The following is an 18,079-nucleotide window of genomic DNA, read 5'->3' as shown; positions in this document are numbered from 1 at the left end:
ATGACTGCCTGGAGAGGCTTTAGTCTCCATGCCCAATCTTTGGTGTCTTTTCTAGGATGATCAACAAAGATGCCCATTAGTGCTAGTTGTGTTGGTAGTTTTGTGATGTGGAATCTTATGCATTAGGAACTAGACAAGCTGCCAGATTAGTTGAACATCACAGGCTACCAAGCAGATAATTATTTGTGGTCACTGGCAACCGTGTCCAACTTGGAATCAGTGACCTGAAAGTGAACAGCCCATCTCCTATTAATAGCCCCCATGGCTCCATTTAACAGAGGAATTTTATTATTTATTTTAAAACTAACACGCAGACACTATCGTGCTCCAGTTAAAAATATTTAGAGCCAAAATACAGCCTACCATGTTTATGGATAAACGCAAGCCCTTGCAGGATCTGATACATAATATTCCTAATTGTAGATTCAGGAAACAGTTTGTTTCTGTAGGGTAAAAAGTAAAGAAAAAAGTTACTGATGCAGTGACAGAGGGGTTATCTTTGCTCTGTTGTATTCTTTAGAGCCTGGAGTGGTTGAACTGGCCTATGGACACTCTGTAAAGGGGATCTGGGTTCCCAATCCCCTGAGACCACTCACCTTTTGCCTCATGGAGAACAGCAGTGGACTACTTTGAGGGCAGGAGGATTATTTTGTTGGCCTGTTTCATTTGGACTGCTTTATGCCCCCAGAAGAGGGTGCAGTCTATAAAATACACAGCTGGAGGACCACCCCCAAACCAGTTCTACTGATATATGTCAGCATTCAGGAAAGGACATCAGTGGGAGGCGCCTAAGGGGGTAGCCTATGACAGTATTGTATAATAAGTACTCATTTTCTTGAGGCACAGAACTTCATATAATAAAGGCCTGAGGTCTAAAACACATTTGTCCATCTGATTTAGTGTACCTGACCACACCTGGGTATGCATATTGCTCACACGTGCAACCAAAATGTCATTTTAGTTTCTAAATATCCATTTGCGTATGCACAAATGCCTAGTTTGTGTATGCAATTGCAGTACCTGTACATTCACGGCAACAAATACGCTCTAGACCTTTGTCTTCAATTTATGAAAGCCTGGTCTATCAGTTGAACTCTATTAAGGGCATGTCCACATTAGGGAGTTTTACTCTGGTTTTGCTATACCAATGAAAACCCTAATACATCCCTGAGCTGCATCCCTATGAAGAGGGGCTTGTACCAATATAACTTGCTTTGCTTTACACTGATGCAACGTGAGCACACTGGGAGGGTTGCATCAGTTATAGTTATACTAATGCAAAAATCCTTGATGTAGCTAGGCCCTTAAATAGAGCAAGGGCCACATTTTCTACTGTAATATACAACTTTAAACTAAGATTGTGTTTAGAGACTAAATATAACTGCAACCTTTAAAAGATATGGATGTCAAAGACAGCTCAGAAACATGAACTCATTACTGTTATAGTTAATAAGTTTGTATCAGGAATGTGTTTATGATGTAATTTACATACCTTTCTTTCATCAGTTGGTAAAGATTTTCCTTCATGTATTCAAACACAAAATAAAGATGATCATTTTCCCTGATAACTTCTTTCAGTTTTACTATATTGGCATGGTTTAATTTCTTCAAAGACTAGAAGCATAAAATACAAAAGGATGTCACACACATTGTTATAAGGAAGGATTCCATTTCACTTACCTTGAAGCCCTTGTTGCATAAGCTAAACTGAAATGCTGTTTAATTGTTTAAGTAGCAGGTAGCTACAGATTTAAAGACCAGATTTCCTAAGAAAGCAACTGACATATACATTTGCAAGTGCTCTGAGTTATATGTGCAGGCTGATTTGTGCAAACATATTGGCTTTTAATTGTGCTAAGCTTGCCAGCTAGACACACCCAACTGACTCACTGTTACACATCTGATTGGCTGTGTCTTCTCCCAACACAACTTCTCGCTGGAGGATCTTCCACTCTACTTGTGCACCTATGCTGCCAGATCAGATTTTGGAGTGAACACAGTCCTTAATTCACCTGTAGGTCTTTTCCCTCTAAAATGTCTCACCTTTTTTGATAACCAGTGGTAGAAACAGCATAGATAAATCCTGCTTTAAGCAGGGTTAGAAGAGATGTGATTAAAGTTTTCTACACTTGTGCTCCCACTGACACCACTGCTGTTGGAGCTGCATTATTTGTGCCTCTGGTCTAATTATCCAGGAACAGAACTACCCTGCGTGGAAAGGAGTGTATGCACAGATACTGTTAGTAATGAAGAGCATATAAACCTTAAAATCCGTACTGCAATGCTATTCCCAGCTCCTGTTAGAATTCTTACAGTGCAGCCCTGCCATAGGAACAGCTAGAATTCAGATGGCTATCTTCTCCCTTGGGCAGCTGCTGCTGATTGCAGGTTTGCTGGCAGGAGCCTGCTCCCCACCAGCTACAATCTGGCACCAGAGGTCTACAATCAATAGTTTTTAGCATTACTACAAACAGCATGTGATAGTTTTAAGGAAGAATGAGGAAATGGCAAAGCTACCACAAACATACTCCACAGCTCTTACTGCAGGGACTGCTAATGAGGCTCTTCACAGAGCTAGAATGGGTCTATGTTACCTAGAAACACCAGGGAGAACTGTTCTAATGTAAAAGGCCATGTAAATGTTGGGTTGAAAAGTAACCATCCTTGGAATTAACAAGTACCTTAACCTCTCGAAGATTCATGCATTCCTCCCAAGAGTAGAACTTTCTCTTCATCCTGTGGAAGGGGGGGGGGGGCGGGGGAGAAGAGAAACAACAGTCAGTGCCATTACAAATCTGAACTCCGTAAGTCTCTGCACCTCAGTTTCCCCATCTGTCAAAGCACTTTACATCTCTAGATGAAAGGTGCTATATGGGAGTTAGTATACAAAATAATACAATGCTGTAGAAGAAGTTTTTTGTTTTAAATAGCATTAAGAAAATACCCTACAATTCAAGGTAAGTGACTTTGGTCCCCACTTCCTTTCCCGAGCTAAAGGAAGTAAGCTGTTTACAAACAAACAATCAAGCTCTAACACTTATATCAGATTCAAAATGAACAAAAGTCAGTCTTTTATTTTAAAATAAATAAACACACACCCCTCCACACTTTTATAACAAGGTCTATTTTTGTTCCTTCTTTCCCTCCCTATTTCCTCCTTTTCTGCACCTTGATTTCTTCTTGTGCCCTCTATGCCTTTCCTCCTCTTCTATTCCTCAATACCTGCACTCTTCAGTGTGCAGGTTTCCCCACCCTTTTTAATTGCCCCCTCCCCCAAAAAGATTCTCTTCCCCACTAACTTCACCAAGATCTGTTTTCCTGTCCACTTTGGCCTCTCACCCCAACCTACTAAACAGTATTACTTTAAACACAGCCAGTTTCATAGAGATGGTTCACTCTTTACTTCCAACCTGTAATAGAATTTACCATGTTACTTACTGTGTAAACATAGTGTGTTATGCACCACCTAAGTAAAGCATGCTCATTTCTTTAAAATGCAGTTCATTTCCATAGTAGACAGTGTGTGTGCACATAAGAGCTTTGTCACCTCAGTACAGAATCACTAACTGTTACTGTAGGCATTTTTCAACTTGGGGAAAGCACCTTGGTATTTTGATTTAAAAAACAACAACAAAAAAATCATTCCAAGTGGCTTGGTTTGTTTGGCAGTGACTGCCCTGTGCCTGAAGATGCCATGCTTTTGGCTATCACTTCTTTCACTGTGCTGGTTTGTTCCACAGATTCAGTTTGGCATTATGATGAAGCCTCAAAAGGAAGTAGTTGCTTTTTGCTATCCAAAGCCTTGCTAGCACACTGCACAAGTAGGAAACCATGCTACAGCTGTGGTGGCTACAACAATGGTGGACAACAGCTGTCCAACATTGCTTCTAACTCCTATAAAGTAAAGTAATCTGTGTTATACTATAGCAAAGACAAGACAGTTGTAGTTTTAACCCACATTAGCAGGTTGAGGTAAACCCCTAGGTAGAGCTACCATGTGTCTTCACTAGAATGTAAAATGGGTTAGTTTAAACACATAAAATACACCTTTTTTTCACCTAGCGAAAACACAGCTTCAGCAGTCTTTAACATGGCTAGATAAGCACTGTCCATGCTAAAACAGGCTGTGTCTATGCTAAATCACCCTTTTTGTTATATAAAGTAGTGGATTGGATTGTTACATGGGGTTCTCAACCTTTTTCTTTCCGAGCCCCCCACCCTACATGCTATAAAAACTGCAGGGCCCAGCAGGGGCCATGGGGCAGGGACCTTGGGCATAAGGTGTAGTTTGACTTCTATTTTGGGGGAGAGGGCAGGGGCCAGTGAGGCCTGAGCCAATTCCGCATGGTGGTGTCCGCAGAGGGAATGCAGCCTCCACCTCCTGATTCACTTCAGGAAGTCACCCAGCCTGTCTGGGTTGGGGAAGGAAGGGGGGTGCAACCAAAAAAAATAATAAATCATAACTCAAAAGGTGGTGGGCTCCGCACAAATTCTCAAAGTCAATAGGAGCTTTGTGAACACGGGGCCAAATTCTGCCCTCAGTTACCAGACATACACCAGTGTGTCAATATAGACTAACTCCATTGTCAAAAAACAGTTACTTCATGGCTATACCAAGAATTTGGCGCAGGGAGTCTATATGATTGGATCATTCTGCTATGAAAACGGTAAGAAATGCTTTCCAGATGAATAGTCTTAACACCCAAGGAGCAACAATAAGGGCTAATGTTCAGGACAGAATGTTTTCATCTGTTACAGAGAGAACACACTTAACTCTTGAAACAGGAAACAATGCATTTATGGTATTGGGAGATGGTGGTGGTTGTAGGTGTTTGAGGTAAATTCATTTGAGTCTTACCCTTTCAAGGGTTTGTGTACACCTGACTTTGCCAATTCACCTGAAGAAACAAGGCTTGCCTTACACTTAAAAGTTAGGTTGACTTAGCTACTTGGGTTGGGTGTGTCAAGGTTTCTTCCCCACTCTGAAATTTAGGGTACAGATGTGGGGGACCTGCATGGACACTTCTAAGCTTAATTACCAGCTTAGATCTGGTATTGCTGCTACCACTCACAAGCACTACTTTTCTTCCCTGGGTAGTCTTGAGAGACTTCACCAATTTCCTGGTGAACACAGATCCAAATCCCTTGGATCTTAAAACAAGGAGAAATTAACCATACCCCCTCCTTTCTCCCACCAACTCCTGGTGGATCCAGATCCAACCCCCTTGGATCTAAAAACAAGGGAAAAAAAATCAATCAGGTATTAAGAAAAAGGCTTTTAATTAAAGAAAAGAAAGGTAAAAAAAACCCTCTGGGAGAGATTAGCATACTAGCTACTCTCACAGACAACAGATTCAAAACACAGAGGATGTTCCCCTGGGCAAAAATCTTAATACACACAAGAATACCCAAATTTGATAATTCCCTTAATGGTACCAAGACAAGTTATAAAGAAAATAAACATAAACCTATTTATCCCTTTTTAAAGTTTACTACTCTGATAAGAGGCTGGTTCCTTGATCTTTTTCACTCCTGCTGAAACTGAAACTCTCAACAAAGGAAAACTTCCCTCCTTCCTTCTGAAACATCTTGTTCCCCCATTGGTTCCTCTGGTCAGGTGTCAGCTAGGCTAGGTGAACTTCTTAACCCTTTACAGGTAAAAGAGGCATTAACCCTTAACTATCTGTTTATGATAGGGTGTATGAAAAATATACACCTGACTGAACATAGCTATGCCAACCTATCCCCCTAGTGTAGACACAGCTATGTTGAGGCAGAATACATCCACTGGCATAGCTACCGTTGTTCAGGGAGGTGGTATTCCTACACTGAAGGCACAAATCCTACCATCAGTATAGGTTGTGTCAACATTAAGGCATTATACTGACATAGTTACACCAACATAGTTATGCCACTGTAGTCTCCGTAGTGTAGACATACTCTAACACATTAGTAAAGGCTAGTTTTGACTGGCGGAAACATTTGGGGAGTGTTCACAGTGCCATTTCACTCCACATAGAAAATGTAATCTATTAGCAAACCGTGCATAGGCATAACTTCAAATACCTGATTTAATCACAAGATAATCTTTTTGCCTGTATCTACTCCCATGACAGATTTGCAGTAGTAACTTTGCCTTTCGCTAGCATGAATCTTTGCTCACAATCCCTGCAATGGCCATGGGAATACATAGCTGACCTGCTAGGTTACTGTAGTGTAGACACTTCCTATGGCAATGGAAGGGGGTTTTCCCCATCACTCTAGGTAATCCACCTTGCTGAGCCATGGTAGCTAGACTGATGGAAGCATTCTTTCGTCATCCTAACTGCATCTACACCAAGGGTTAGGTTGGCATACCTCTGGCACTCAGGGGTGTTGATTTTACACACTCAGAAGCAACACAGCTACGTCAATTTACATTTTAAATGTAGATCAGGCCTTAGACAGGTGGGCCATTTAAAAACTCACTAAGAGGTCTCTGAAGCAATTAAGTGAGACACTGAAAATTAAATAGGCCTCAAACAATTTGGACTGTGTATTACAATGGGACATAAGTAACAGACAAAAGGTGACATACCATTCATTTTATGTTCCATATTTAGTGGCTGAGAATTAAGATGCAGAATTGTATATTGTAGATTCTCAGACCTTGTTGCAAAACCAATTGAACACATGATATATATTAGCTGGTTACATACCAGTGTAATACTATTACATTAAGGAATAAAGTGACTCACTTTTTAATGGCAATTAGCTCTCCAGAATCAATGCTTCTCCCTAGGAGGACGGAGCCATATGTCCCATCGCCAAGCTGTTTGATAGTAGTGTATCTATTCATTATGTGGATCCTTTGGCTGCAAATTCATTTCAGTCCTTAGTACATGCTTCCCTGCAGCTGACGTGTTTCTCCTCTGAGTGTAACCAGTTCTTTCTGTGGCAGCATAAATACAGAGTACTCAGGACTACACGAAGAGCCACAAGAGTCATGTTTTCAAGGCTCAGCCTCTGGTCTGAAATACAGAACACAATCTAGTGGATTTGGGTTATTTGCATTTTTCAAAGTTGTCTTGTTTCAAGCCTCCTTTCGTCCCAAAGACATCCAGGAGCACAGACAGGCATTTTTCCTGGTTGTCCAAAACGAAAGAGCCAGATTGGGTCTGGCCTTAAATAGGCATGTACACAAGGAGACCTCGCTCTCCTTTACACGCTCCCATCCCAGCTGCCATTGCAGGGCCTGTAATTAGCATCAGACGTGATAGCAACCCCAATGGGTAGCAATAAGCAACACTACAGTTACCAAAAGCACAGAATGAGTTCTCATGGCCTGGAAATAGCAGCCCCAGCAAGGGAACGGAGCATCTCTAATTACGTGGCAGGGTATCTGTTTTAGCAAAACTATCTAGTCATATTGCAATCAGTGCAGAGCTCTGACAAACCAGCTTTCTTAACTTTCCAAGATGTCCCTCTGCATGAGGGGTAGAGTCATACCTATCCTTTAAAGGGAAAAGATACTCAAACCAGACAAGACCACGTTTATCTCAGGGTTCTTAGGGATAAAGTTGGGCTCCAGGAATACTTTATATACCCAAATTACCTACCAGACCCATCACCCGGGCACAGTGCAAATAAAAGAATAATAGAAAATAAAGATGAATAGTGCTTATTAGCTTCTCCAGTCCAACCCCTGACAATGATTCCTTAATGCTTAAATCAACTTACTTACAAAATGGAACAAAATGTGACCTATACTATGTAAAGTAGTCAGACCTTTGAAATTAAGCTAAATAGTGGGAACAAGAATCACATCTGCAAGCTTGTCTGTGTTATGGTCAGTTCCATGCCTTCTTACTCCTCTTATTAAGAACTTAATATCATCTCTAGCAGAAGAGCGGTGGCTTTTGTCTTTGTAAGCTGTTTGTGTAGCCTGAATTACATGTCAACAGATTTGCTGCAGTACCCTTATGTCAGTACCCTTACCACATGCTCCCTGTGCTGCCTTAACTGGGAAAACATATGAGTGTTTTAGTGATGGAGCGAGCTGCAAATAAATCTCCTGCATCCTCTTTTCCCAACAACAGGACAGGTTGCTCAACCACTGTCAATGTCACCAGTACATAAATACCTACTCTTGCAATGATGCTGGCAGCAACAGCGGTGTTTTACAGTAAGTTGGAATGATCCAATTGAATTAAGATGTTAGCATTTTTTCCCCTTTTTCTTAGCAGTTAAGCCCTGCCTGAAATAGGCTGCTTCTGCATCCCACTGGGATCTGTAAACCTATTGCACTGATGTGGGAAAGAAATCCATTAATGTCAAAACAGCTTTTGTCAGTTTATGTAACATGTACGGAGGAGACAACCACTTTCCCTACCTAGAAGGCACTTAGACTCCACAATTCATCAGAATTTCCCTCAAAATCCACACTTTGCTGAACAATTGTGCTGCATCAAAGCTACCCTTAAACTTTTTTAAACCCTGAAACGGAAACAATGCAGACGGGCTGCACAGCCAGAACCAATGTTTTCGAGAGGTGTGAACTGCCCATTCATCCCAATAGATTACTAACTGAAACCTGAAGATAGCAATTTAATTGTCAACAGGGTATTTCACTCTATAATTTTAGAAGAACTATCCAGTAAATGTGTATAGCTCACAATCCCAGCCTCCCTCAAAAATTGGAAATGTAAGATATATTTAAAACAAAATAAAAAAGGAGAGGCTACTGTACTGATTAATGTTAACCTAAAAATGAATAATACAAATACTATAGGTTTGTCAGTAATTTAAATGAAGGTGCCATAGAATTCCCAGCCTGCCATACCAGAACATTGCACAGTCAAGGGACATCGTCACAGAATTTAGGTCCGTTATGCTTGACAACCTGCCATGGAACAGGCAAGACCTGGCCCATAGCAGCAGCACTTTGGGGAGCTCTGGAGAACCATTTGCGTGTTGGCCACTTTATTGGGTATTCAGGTGTGAAAGTTTTGGCTTAAGTGATTTAAACCAAGTCAGAGGAGTCAGTGGCAGACCAAGGATTTTAACTCTAACTCCTTGTTCCCAGACCTGTGATCGGACCAATAATTCAGGTCTCTCAATATCAAATTTAGACAACAAAGCAAGACTCCTTGTGTTTTTCCATCAATGAAAAGGTAATAAATAATAATGGCACAAGAAATGAATCTGTACAATTTTGAACTAAACACGTAAAATCTGGCAGACCTGTAGAAGTCTCAGCAAATACTTTCCTCATGAAAGGGGCACGATGCATTAGTCGGGGTCATAATGCATTAGTCTACATAATGGAACAAATATTTAATGACAGGCTCTTCAATCTAGCAGACAAACATATAACAGGATAGGATAACGAGTCTTGTGGATAAGGGAGAAGCGGTGGATGTGATATACCTAGACTTTAGTAAGGCATTTGATACGGTCTCGCATGATATTCTTATAGATAAACTAGGAAAGTACAATTTAGATGGGGCTACTATAAGGTGGGTGCATAACTGGCTGGATAACCGTACTCAGAGAGTAATTGTTAATGGCTCCCAATCCTGCTGGAAAGGTATAACAAGTGGGGTTCCGCAGGGGTCTGTTTTGGGACCAGTTCTGTTCAATATCTTCATCAACTATTTAGATGTTGGCATAGAAAGTACGCTTATTAAGTTTGCGGACGATACCAAACTGGGAGGGATTGCAACTGCTTTGGAGGACAGGGTCAAAATTCAAAATGATCTGGACAAGTTGGAGAAATGGTCTGAGGTAAACAGGATGAAGTTCAATAAAGATAAATGCAAAGTGCTCCACTTAGGAAGGAGCAATCAGTTTCACACATACAGAATGGGAAGAGACTGTCTAGGAAGGAGTATGGCAGAAAGAGATCTAGGGGTCATAGTGGACCACAAGCTTAATATGAGTCAACAGTGTGATACTGTTGCAAAAAAAGCAAACATGATTCTGGGACGCATTAACAGGTGTGTTGTAAACAAGACACGAGAAGTCATTCTTCCGCTTTACTCTGCGCTGGTTAGGCCTCAACTGGAGTATTGTGTCCAGTTCTGGGCACCGCATTTCAAGAAAGATGTGGAGAAATTGGAGAGGGTCCAGAGAAGAGCAACAAGAATGATTAAAGGTTCTTGAGAACATGACCTATGAAGGAAGGCTGAAGGAATTGGTTTGTTTAGTTTGGAAAAGAGACGACTGAGAGGGGACAGGATAGCAGCTTTCAGGTATCTAAAAAGGTGTCATCAGGAGGAGGGAGAAAACTTGTTCATCTTAGCCTCCAATGATAGAACAAGAAGCAATGGGCTTTAAACTGCAGCAAGGGAGATTTAGGTTGGACATTAGGAAAAAGTTCCTAACTGTCAGGGTAGTTAAACACTGGAATAGATTGCCTAGGGAAGTTGGGAATCTCCATCTCTGGAGATATTAAGAGTAGGTTAGATAAATGTCTATCAGGGATGGTCTAGACAGTATTTGGTCCTGCCATGAGGGCAGGGGACTGGACTCGATGACCTCTCGAGGTCCCTTCCAGTCCTAGAGTCTATGATATTGTGGTTGGAAATCAAAGCTAGACAAATGCAGACTGGAAATAAGACATACATTTTTAACAGTGAGGGTAATTAACCACTGGAACAATTTTCCATGGGTTATGGTGGAGTCTCCACCTAGGGAAAAATTTTAAATCAAGGTTGGATGTTTTTCTAAAGGATGTGCTCTAGGAATTATTTGGGGGATGTCTATGGCCTGTGTTATAAAGGAGGTCAGACAGATGATCGCAATGATCCCTTCTGGTCTTGGAATCTATGACTCTAAAGCTAGGTATAGGTTACTGGTTCTACAGCAGCATAGCAGCCTATGCCATTGCAGTGCTGTACCACAGATGCTTTCTATAGTAACAGAAGTGTTTTTTCCACCTCTCTGAGCAGCAGTAGCTAGGTTGACAGAATAACCTACTCTGGTGCTTAGGTCAGCTTAACTATGGAGCTCAGGAGTGTTTCCTCTTCACACTCTTCATACCACTTGCCGGCACATTGATGCTGCAGCGATTGATCCACCGGGGGTCAATTTAGCAGGTCTAGTGAAGACCTGGTAAATCGACTGCTGATCGCTCTCCCATCAACTCTAGTACTCCACTGGAAAGAGAAGTGGAAGGTAAATCGACAGGAGAGTTTACATCATGCTGGGTCTATGGGAGAGACACTGCAACATGTTGACTCCGGCTACGTTATTCACATAGCTGGAGTTGTGTAACTTAGGCTGACTTAACTCCATATTGTAGACCTGTCCTGAGTGGTGTAGCTAGGTCAACCTAAACATTAATTGCAGACCAAGCCTAAGAGCCTTGACACAGTGGAAGTGAATACTCCCAGAGAGGGACGATCATTCAGCAGATCTGATGCTTCCTCTCCTTTGTGCTCCTGCCCCATCTCTTCCTGCAGAGAAGGAAGAGGTTTTGGGGGCCTAAATCACTATCTGCCTCTCTTTGCTTTTGTTGTGGTGTGGTTGACAGCATCCCCATACACCTCTTGCAATAACTTTCAGTTACGTGCCTAATGAGCAGGATTAGACACAAATTTCAAACGGTTTGACTAGAAAATTAAGTGAAAAATACATGTTAAAAATCACACTGTTGTGCACGGAAGATAATGAGGTTCCACAGGACCACAGATGTCCACCCACAGGTTGCTCAATGCAGCATCAAAGCCTAGTTTTGGATGCCAGCTGGAGAGGTTTGGAACCTTAAGTCAACTGGAGTCCTAGGTTCTCTGAACCTTGGAAAGATCTGGCTGTAAGTGTTTCAAAGTTCGCTAAACAGGAATTTAAGTACCAAAATTAATACTTTTGAAACTTTTGGTCTAACTATTTGGACAGAGACACCCACCCAGAGGCAATGGTCAAGTTGAAAAAAGATGCTGGTTCTGAGCTTTTAAAATTTGACCATACCTACATTACTAATACCAGATAGGCCTTGTGAACATGAAAGTATTGAACCTCATTTAATTAAGTCAATTTCTAAACTGATTTATCTCAACCAGTACAGTTTTCTTGTTGAAGAGGCCTTAGGTTTTTAAACTTGTTCCAGTAATCCTATTTACCATTTATGTTCTGTTTTCGCTTTATAGTTCTCTCAGTTTTGACTGTGGAGACAGCTTAGCCCCAAATCCTACAGGACCTCAGTGACTTGGCAGTAGTAGCACAAGCATCTGCTTGTGTAGAGCAGCCCTAGTCAGTTTCACTTTTACGTATAATCCGATTTATAATCTATGCAGAAAGTAAAAACTACAGGAAGTTTTTTTAAATGTTGAGCGTGCGGGTTTGGGGTTGGCTTGAAATTTAACAAAATAGTGGTTTTGTTGTAATAATAAATAATAATAATAAAAAAAGAGCCTAGCAATTTTCAGTTTTGTAGAAGTTTTTTTAAAAAAAATCAAAATAAACCATAAATTTTGGGCCTAAATCAAAAGAAGAGTCCCATAAAACACACAAACAAAAACTTTATTATTGCGCATCACCCTGAAAACAAAGCGTTAATTATTATTTAAGGGCATTGTGAACTGAAATTCAGCCCAACATCTTTTTGTAAATTCAATAAAAATTATTCATTTTTGAGATTTTGTCATTGAGATTGTATTTGCTTAAATACTTATTCCCTTCTAATGTTTGAAAGACAAAGAATACAGCACTGAGAATCCGAAAGTGAAACTGATTATAAAGCAAATTGAAACTGACTTCATTAATTTTCATTGTCAAAAATTAAGAGAAATGTAAAAAACAAAAAACAAAAAAAACCCCAGCATAAACAGTGACAAGTCAATTTTAAAAATTCTTTCAGTTGTGATAATCTAATTTGTTGTTAGTAATCTCTGCAAATAAATCTGTTGGTTTAGAGTATATTGTTTTAAATTAACACTGTCTAGCTTTGTATCTGTAAAGCATTTTGAAATACAATATGAAGAACATTATATAAACTAGCTTGAAATAATCTCTTAAGAATGAAAAGCCCCCATTGACAATTTCATAAGTATGAGTCACATCATCTAAACTCATCTATATGCCTTTTGGCTACCACAGTGCCAAAAGCATCCAGCAACTGGTAGCCTCCTCACCCTTACCATCGCCCCCACAGGACAGACAAGAACTGATTCAGAGTGCCATCCTACAAACACGTGTGCAGGTGAGTAATCCTACTGAAATCACCGACTTCAATAGCACTACTCATGCGTAAATTTACCCACATGCACAAGTGCTTAGAAGATCAGGCTGTTAGAAAGAGTAGGGAAATTTTACAAACATGTATGATGTTGAGCTGGATTCAAGTGATGATGGTATGTATCGATGGATTTTTCTTTTCTGTTTAACAAAAGTTACTTCTAAAAAAAAATTCTAAAGCAAACAAGACAGTGCTAATGCCTGTGACCGAGTTTCAATTTTATTATTTGTTTTTAAACCCTGCAAGGATGGAGGCAGTAGCACTGTATTTATGAAATTCTAGCTCTCTGTAAAGAAGTTTATCTGAAATCTGGTAACTAGCCATAGAGCTAGCAGCATCCTAACTAACAGCACTTTCCATGAACACACACGTCATTTATTAGTAAAAATCAAAACTATTTACCTTTGATGAATCCAGCCCATTCTATGGTAGTCACTTGGTATTATGCAACTCTAGCAAAAGAATAATTAAACTCCATTATAAAAGAGTTTTCTGTACTGTTGTCTATACAGAGAACAAATTTAACATTTACCTTATGATTTCTGTAGGAACAGTCAAACTATCATTTTCAAAGCAAGAACAAAAGACAAATTTGAATTAATTTAACTGGTCATATTTGTAGGCCACAAGGCATGTTCCCCATAGAATAATTTTCATAAACACTTACATAAATGAAGTCATACTAAATCAAAACACCATCTGAAAAAATCAAATGAAAAATGGTTGCTACTAAACAAGAAATTCGTATCTTGAAGTCCCTCCCATGCAGGCCTAGTCAGAAAACTTTCCCGTATAGCTCTACTTGAGATGTCAAAAGAAAAGGCCTTAAAACCATGGTGTGGGGAGGGGGATAGACAAATGATGTTAAAGAACCACAATGTAAACACCAATCCAAAGCAGCTGATATTCTCCATTTAAACCCAACTACTAGAATCAGGGTGAGAGCCACACGACTGCGGATAGAAAAAACAGAGGATTAACCGCATTTTTGGGTGCCTCCAAATCTGTCATCATGTCTAGGGACATTTATATTACAACCTACTAATACTGCTCTAAAAGACAATTTGTAATTGCTCGTAGAGCCCTTAAAGAGGATTTCTAGCAATTTGAAAGTAATAGAAAAGCTGTTAAGAGGAGCAGTCAAACAGTTTGTACAACATACTGTCTACATGAGGAGAAAACTGCACTAGTAAATCACAACATACACAGTACAAACCCAGCTACAAGAAACCATGCGGCAAGTCCATCTGAGGGAAAGCCAGTGCTGATCTAGCTGCGAGAGGATCATTGCACTGAGGCCGAGAAGAAAAGGAGTTTTCCGCTCACCAGTCAGGAGAAAAACAAACAAAAGACAATGTGGCTACTAATCAAGGACAACCAGGAGCTTTCCCTGGTGAAAGCTGCGCAGCAGCTCCCCTCTCTGGCCTTTCCTTTGCACAGTGCTATCTCTCCACAGCATGGGATTCATTTACTATATAGACAGGGTTAGATTTTTTTTCCATTAAAAACAATCTCCACGTGAGATAATCTAGTAACTTTTTAAGGCAAATGTAAATATAAAAAAATAACAAGCCAATGCAAAAAATAAACCATTAATAAATTGTTACTGAGCTCATATTCAGCCAGTAAGTGTAAATATCTTATAACGATCAGCTAGCTCCTGATCCTACAGTGAGTTGCCCAGAGATTCATCAACACAGAGCAGCTGAGATCAAGGCCTACAAATCGGAAGGGCCTGATCCTTCATTCCTTATGCACCCAAAGCTCCCACTGACTTTAACATAGGGCTGAATTAAGAATTGGGAAGTGGAGAAGAATAATCAATTGGGCACCAAGTACTTAAGCACCAACACCTTTGCCAGGAGAGGATGTCTTCTCTCTCTCCCTTCTCCTCCACCCCAATTTATACTTTTTTTAAAAATGGGGAAACTAAAGCATATCTATTCCCCTCCCCTTCCCACCAACCATACAGGGCAGTATCTGAGGGGTGCTTAGAACTCAGGAATGCCACCTGCTCAGACTTTCACTGTTACCTAACAATATATTCTGCACTGGAATACATACATTTTAAAAGCCTGACTTTATATAACTCCGTGACATGGAGTAGTAGTTATTTCACAGTGGCTTTCTCAAATGACCTTAATTTGAAAGTGCGATAGAACTTCCAGAAATGTGCTTTAAGATCTGAGAAGTTAGATTTTATCCCAGACACAGATTTCAATAGATCTTGACCTTTGCAGCATTTAACTTTATTTTTTTTATTTAAAACAAAAAATGAAGGGTCAAATTCTGCCTGCACAGAAGCATACATAATTCTTAGTGAAGCCAACAGGAGTAGTGTATGCTTATTGAAGGGAAGAATCTGGTATTAAATCATTATTGTAATGTCTCACAACTATGTATATACATGTATGCCCCAGTTTTACAAAATTCTACTAGCCTATTCACTCGGGGTAATCTGTAAAAAAAGAATATTAGAATATAATTAATGTTTTCAGATTTATTATTGAGAAGGACACAAGTATATTTTGTTTGTGGGATGATGTATGTTCATGACAATTCTGAAAAGCTGTCATTTGCTCCTCAGTTATCCAAAACTCTCAGCTGTCTAAAACAGGGTCATATCCACTGAGGTCTATTTATATTTACTCTGAAAATTTCCACAGCTATTAGAAACCTCTGTTATCCAAATTCACTCATTTTGACATTTGGCTAATTGAGGCACCACTACATTTATTATTTTTAAATAACAGGCAACCTGGAGAGTTTTGCTGAATTTTTTTTTTAAAGTTCTTGAGAAAATCCATATAAAGCTTGGCTATTACTAAACATACTTAGCACTAAAAAAAATTAGGCCTGGATTCTGCCATTTGTTCCACATGGATACATCCTGGGGCCCATATGGAGCCCAAGAGAAGTCAGTGGGGCTATGTGTGGTTATAAGGGTCATCCTCCGTGAAAAATGTTACATGATCAGAGCCTTAGAAATAATCTTTAGGCTCTCAGTCATATTCCTACTGAGGATTTTGGAGTTTTGCTGTTGACTTAGAGGGAAGCAGGATAGGATTCCAAGTCAGAGCTAAAGACAAGACTTTCTGTTTTGCCAGCCAGAGTAATGATATAATGACCTAATTGGATTTCAAAGAATTTACACTGTAAGAAGCAAACTTTGCCCTAAGATGCATTAGTGCAACAAAGGGCAAAATTTAGTCCTAGAACCCTGGATCCTGTGCAAGTCAATGGGAGTTTTGCAATTGATTGCAATTGAAGGATGATCAGGTTCTAAATTCATATTTTCACTTGCTCATAACTTTTTATAACATTTTCCTTTAAAGTGGAAACTTCTCATTCTTATTCTTGGACCACAAGTGAGGAGAGAGAAAGAGAGGGTGTGTGTGCACGCGTTTTCAATTCTACCTCCCTAGGATTCCCTATGCTACTTAAAGTGGAAGTCCACAAGTCTGCTTGGCCACGATCCTGCAACAAACTCTATTAGAAAACAGAGACTCCTGCTCCTGTTCACAATTCAAGAGGAGTTCACAAGATCCAGATATCTGGGCTATCTGATACCAATTTAGGAGTGGGATCCTACACTGCTGAGTAGCATTGTCAGACAGGTGCCTATTTCACTCCAGAGATGGCTGCATGTCAGTGGTGGGTGAAACGATTCACATACAATTATAAAGTTTGTTATATCCATTGGATTCGATTGGCTGAAACTGGTGCTGTATTACTAGGCTATTATACGTTGTTCTTTGGTCCACACTGAGTAATTCTACGTATGGTCTTCAGCAATGCCTGGGCCTGAGCTTTGGGCAGGTAGACAATACACCACGCTAGCCCTAGCAGAAACACACTGTCATTACACCGTGGAGCAGCAAGCAGCAGCCCACGTCCTTAGCGCTCTACCTGCAGCGGTATGTACAACCCGCAGGAACTACAGGTCCCAGCAGCCACTGTTCCCATCTCTAGTTGAATCGCCCATGAGAGACTACACTTCCTAGCAGCCTGTGCTTCCTTTCCATTTGATTGGCCTGTTAAAAACAATTTAATTCCCAGCATGCACTGCTTCTCCTCGAGCGGAGTGGCCCACGGAGACTGCATTGCCCAGGAGGCAACGCTCCCTCTTGATCCAAGCGGGGAACCAGGCAGAATGGTGTATTGCATGCTGGGACTTGCAGTCTTCATGGCCGACGCTGCGTAGTTAAGCGGCCCATGCGTCGGGAGGGCGACGCTCTGTCCTTTCTCTCAGTGCTCGTGGGGTCTGTCTGGGCCAGGGTCTCGGCTGCTCCTGGTCCTCCTGCCCCTCACTCTCCGGGAAGATGGCTGCCGTACGCAGGGCTCGGAGTTACTCCCGCTGCGTGGTGCGCTTCTCCGACCGAGAACTCTGTTAAGTCACCCTGCGGGGAGGAGACACGGACCGAGCAGGGGGCAAGGACCCCCGGACAGCGTCGCCTGACCGACCGCAGCATGGTGAGCAGCACCCGGCCCGGTCATGCCTGCTCCCTGCTGCTGCTGCAGTGGGGCCCTGGGGCGGGAGGGGGCTAGGGGCAGGGCGCGGGCCCGAGGCGGCGGCTGTCATTGGCTGCCGGAGGGGAGCGGGCTGGGGGCAGGGCGCAGGGCGCGGGTCCGAGGCGGCGGCTGTCATTGGCTGCTGGAGGGGAAGGGGCTGGGGGCAGGGCGCGGGTCCGAGGCGGCGGCTGTCATTGGCTGCTGGAGGGGAGGGGGCGTCCCCGGCAACCGTCAACGGTGGGTGTGCGGATGTTTATCGCTGAAGCCCGGCCCTGCTCTCCGCTCCTCTCCGCTGGGGGGGACGGACCCTGCCTCCCCCTGAGGCCGTAACGCGGAGTGTGCCTCGGGCTA

The 18,079-nt window shown here is 41.5% G+C and overlaps 2 protein-coding genes across 11 annotated transcripts in view; one reads left to right on the top strand and one right to left on the bottom strand.

The window, feature by feature from the left end:
- The window catches only part of CILK1 (ciliogenesis associated kinase 1), a 41,358-nt gene extending 24,138 nt beyond the window's left edge, over window positions 1-17,220 (bottom strand). The window contains exons 1-7 of one of the 9 annotated variants that reach the window (XM_050950768.1): window positions 14,422-17,027; window positions 13,884-13,915; window positions 13,619-13,775; window positions 6,738-7,010; window positions 2,682-2,736; window positions 1,493-1,614; window positions 364-443 (exon numbers count right to left, since the gene is read on the bottom strand). In XM_050950768.1, the coding sequence (XP_050806725.1) occupies window positions 364-443; window positions 1,493-1,614; window positions 2,682-2,736; window positions 6,738-6,838 (358 nt within the window). In that variant the 5' untranslated portion in view covers window positions 6,839-7,010; window positions 13,619-13,775; window positions 13,884-13,915; window positions 14,422-17,027. Of the gene's footprint in view, window positions 1-363; window positions 444-1,492; window positions 1,615-2,681; window positions 2,737-6,737; window positions 7,011-11,631; window positions 11,657-13,618; window positions 17,028-17,125 lie in introns of those variants that run through there. The other 8 variants (XM_050950769.1, XM_050950770.1, XM_050950772.1 and 5 more) reach the window with 8 other exon arrangements.
- A 190-nt stretch (window positions 17,221-17,410) lies between these two features.
- Window positions 17,411-18,079, top strand: part of FBXO9 (F-box protein 9) — a 48,747-nt gene continuing 48,078 nt past the window's right edge. For both annotated transcript variants that reach the window (XM_050950804.1, XM_050950803.1), the window contains exon 1: window positions 17,411-17,689. In XM_050950804.1, the coding sequence (XP_050806761.1) occupies window positions 17,432-17,689 (258 nt within the window). In that variant the 5' untranslated portion in view covers window positions 17,411-17,431. The remainder of the gene's footprint in view (window positions 17,690-18,079) is intronic.

The sequence above is a fragment of the Gopherus flavomarginatus genome, chromosome 4, assembly GCF_025201925.1.
Source record: "Gopherus flavomarginatus isolate rGopFla2 chromosome 4, rGopFla2.mat.asm, whole genome shotgun sequence".
Lineage (NCBI taxonomy): Eukaryota > Metazoa > Chordata > Testudines > Testudinidae > Gopherus > Gopherus flavomarginatus.
Note: the sequence above shows the minus strand (reverse complement) of the source record. Positions and strands in the feature narration are given on the sequence as shown.